At 34.9% G+C, this 3,154-nt stretch overlaps 1 protein-coding gene across 1 annotated transcript; it reads right to left on the reverse strand.

Annotated features, from left to right (window-relative positions):
* Positions 1-258: 258 nt before the first annotated feature.
* Positions 259-1,653, reverse strand: LOC140136559 (glycoprotein 3-alpha-L-fucosyltransferase A-like). Its single transcript, XM_072158257.1, has one exon. It carries the CDS (start codon positions 1,580-1,582, stop codon positions 362-364), a length of 1,221 nt encoding a protein of 406 aa, XP_072014358.1. The 5' UTR covers positions 1,583-1,653; the 3' UTR covers positions 259-361.
* Between the last annotated feature and the right edge of the window lie 1,501 nt (positions 1,654-3,154).

A 3,154-nucleotide genomic window follows, 5' to 3' on the forward strand; every position in this document is an offset into this window, starting at 1 on the left:
GGTGCTCTGTTTTGGCAAATCACAGAATACAAAATAATTTTGTAATATTCTTCTACACTACCTGGATATTTTTCGACATTCACAGATAACATGTTGAAAATTGTTAAATGTCGTATTTCGTCTTTGCTACTGCCATCTTCAACAGATGCATAAATAAAATATCCCAATCCTTCAATAGCTCATGACTAAGCTTCATTTATACTTGACGGAATGGAATCTTTTAAAATTTAAATTTTAAGATGTTGCCTCGTTGCGCAAAAATATAGCATATGAATTTTTCAAACCAAATAATTATGCCATTTCATATAAAATAATGATTGATTTTTTTATTTATAAGTTCCGTCGTTTCCCTGCTTTGCTCTTATTTCCACGGACTCCAGTTATCGTAGCTTCCGGCTTTTGCAAAGATACCACTTGGTTTCTCTCGACACGAGTTAAAATACTTCGATTGCGATACCTGTTGTTTGGTTTTCGGATATTTAGAGTCTAGATATGGTATAGTGTTACAAAGAATCCCAGGATCTAAAGGTGGATAACTGGTCTTCACATGACCTGCTAACCTCCACTGAAAGAACTCATTGTACTTTTCATCGTCTTTGTCTAACTCCAGCAGATAGTTTGCAAGATCTTGCGCAGTTGGAAAGTCTCCAACATGAATGAAGGAATTAGGAGGCGCCAGTTTTTCGTAAGCAGACCTTCGTCCTCCGTAAACCACAGGCACAACATTATGCTTTAAACTATTATCCCACAACTTTTCTGTCATATATTCATCACACTCAGTATTTTCAAGAGCCAAGTAAAATTTGTATTGACTTAGCATATTGTTACATTCGGGTGACATTGACGGTAAGCAGCTTAAATGTCCACATTTTCCGTACGTATCTATAGGTATATGACTCTGTAAGTCATGGACGAATTCTTTACGTGGCCAAAAAGTGTTATCGCAATTACTTGCCATCCATGCGATCAAATGAGTCTTGTTTTTTGCCCAGTCCTTTCTTGGAATGGTATCCATTGGATTGTATGGCACAAAATACCCGTATGGAACAGAAATGGATGAGGATGAATGATACGCTATTTCATGATGGGAATAGATGTTCGATATATCTGCATCCCAGTATGTAAACATTTGAGGACTTTCCATTCCCAAAAAGAACCAGGTGACGTCATTTTGAAGAATTACACTCAGTTTCTTTACAGTAGAATTTAATCTGTTTTTCAACATATTCGGAGCAATGTTAATAACAACACCATCACTTTTACTCAAAAAGTCTTTATCACTAAAAGTAGCACCTATAATTAGATTACAGCGTTGTACTGGGCAGTACAGCTGAAATTGTGGAACTCCTTTCTTGTTATTAATACTGAAAAGGTCTTGCAGCAATTTGTACTCTCGCCAAGCTTTAAAAGGTCCCATAGACGGTGTTAGAAGAACTAATTGTTTTGTGCAGTTCGAGGATGGTGATTCAGTCATGGTGTCCATTATTGGACTTCTTCGGAATTTATGCTTCTTCTCTTCTGTAATATCTTCCTGTTTGTTACCATGGTTAAGCTTTTGTGACAAAATCAGAAGCAAACACATAATTGAGGTTATCGTCAGGAACGTTGGAAGCGTAAACCATCCTGTGCGTTGTAACTTCGTCAGCCACCTCGCCATCTGGGTATAAAAAATAATACAATATAATACAGTTAGAGCGAGAGAAAGATATTTCGCCGTCATCATAGAAATATACAAAACACTTTTAGAAAATATCATGTTGTTGTTTTTCGGAACTGTTTAATATGTTAATAATTTTATCATCACAACCACTTTTGTTTAGTTCATTGGACATGACCATGTTAAATAAACACATTGTGAATAACACGCCTGAAGAGGGCATTTCTTTCAAAAATAAATTCCCAATTACCCCCTTTTTGATAATCCAATGTTACTATTGATTAACTATTAAAATGAAGCATATTTTTGCTTTTATCTTTCTTTGTCCTTTATTAATTATAAATTGGTGATTTAATTAATATAATTCTTTGTTTCAGCGACCCTGGGGTAAACAGACAATAGGTCAAAATCCTTCAATTTCTGTGAAAATTGAAAAAAAAAAGTACCCAAATCCCTACATTTTATATCTCCCTGTGTTATAGACAAATTTTATACGTCACATTTAAAATCATTTAAAATGACTTATAAATTGCCTTATGCTATAATGGGGTCTTATACATTTGTATTGTGTGAACTTTGTTTTTAAATGCCTTTGGCTTCCAGGTTAGTTTCTCGGAGCTGGTGAGGTGTATTGGGGTGTAACTTGGTAGGGTGGTGGTAAGTGTAAACATTTTAAAATTTATTTAAGGTCATTAAGGGGTCATAAAGGGGTCAAAGGCAAGTTTTTCAAAATGCTTCAATTGAGCTGAAATTTAAATGCAATGATCCTTATGAATTCTAAACATTAAAAAATATTTTAAAATTCATTTAAGGTCATTAAGGGGTCATCAAGGGGTCAAAGGTCAAGTTTTTCCAAATGCTCCAATTGAGCTGAAATTTATATGCAATGATCTTTATGGCATTCTAAACATTTTAAAAATATTTTCAGATTCATTTAAGGTCATTAAGTGGTCATAAAGGGAACAAATGTCAAGTTTTCCAAAATGCTCCGATTGAGCTGAAATTTAAATGCAATGATTCTTATGACATTCTAAACATGTTGAAAATATTTTAAAATTCATTTAAGGTCATTAAGGGGCAATAAAGGGGTCAAAGGTCAGTGCTTGAATTGAGCTGAAATTTAAATGCAATGATCCTTATGACATTCTTAACATGTTTTAAATATTTTAAAATTCATTTAAGGTCATTAAGGGGGTCATCACAGAGGTCAAAAGCAAAGTTTTCAAAATGCCAGCTTTCCACGATCAAGGTAGGCCTATATTAAAACGGCAATTAACGAAACAGTCCTTTTTAATTAACACCACTCGGGCGGTCATACCTTCGTAGCATTTTGAGATTATGTCCATTACAGACACCGGGTGACAGTGGTATAGGCCTACCACAATATATGTAGCCTATACTGCCGAAGCCACATGGTTCAGCTATGGTGCGGTTATCGCTCTAGTTTTTAAAAACGTTTTTAGCTAGAATAGAAGGCTGACGTTGCGCCAAAACACG

The sequence above is a fragment of the Amphiura filiformis genome, chromosome 16, assembly GCF_039555335.1.
Source record: "Amphiura filiformis chromosome 16, Afil_fr2py, whole genome shotgun sequence".
NCBI classification, from domain to species: domain Eukaryota; kingdom Metazoa; phylum Echinodermata; class Ophiuroidea; order Amphilepidida; family Amphiuridae; genus Amphiura; species Amphiura filiformis.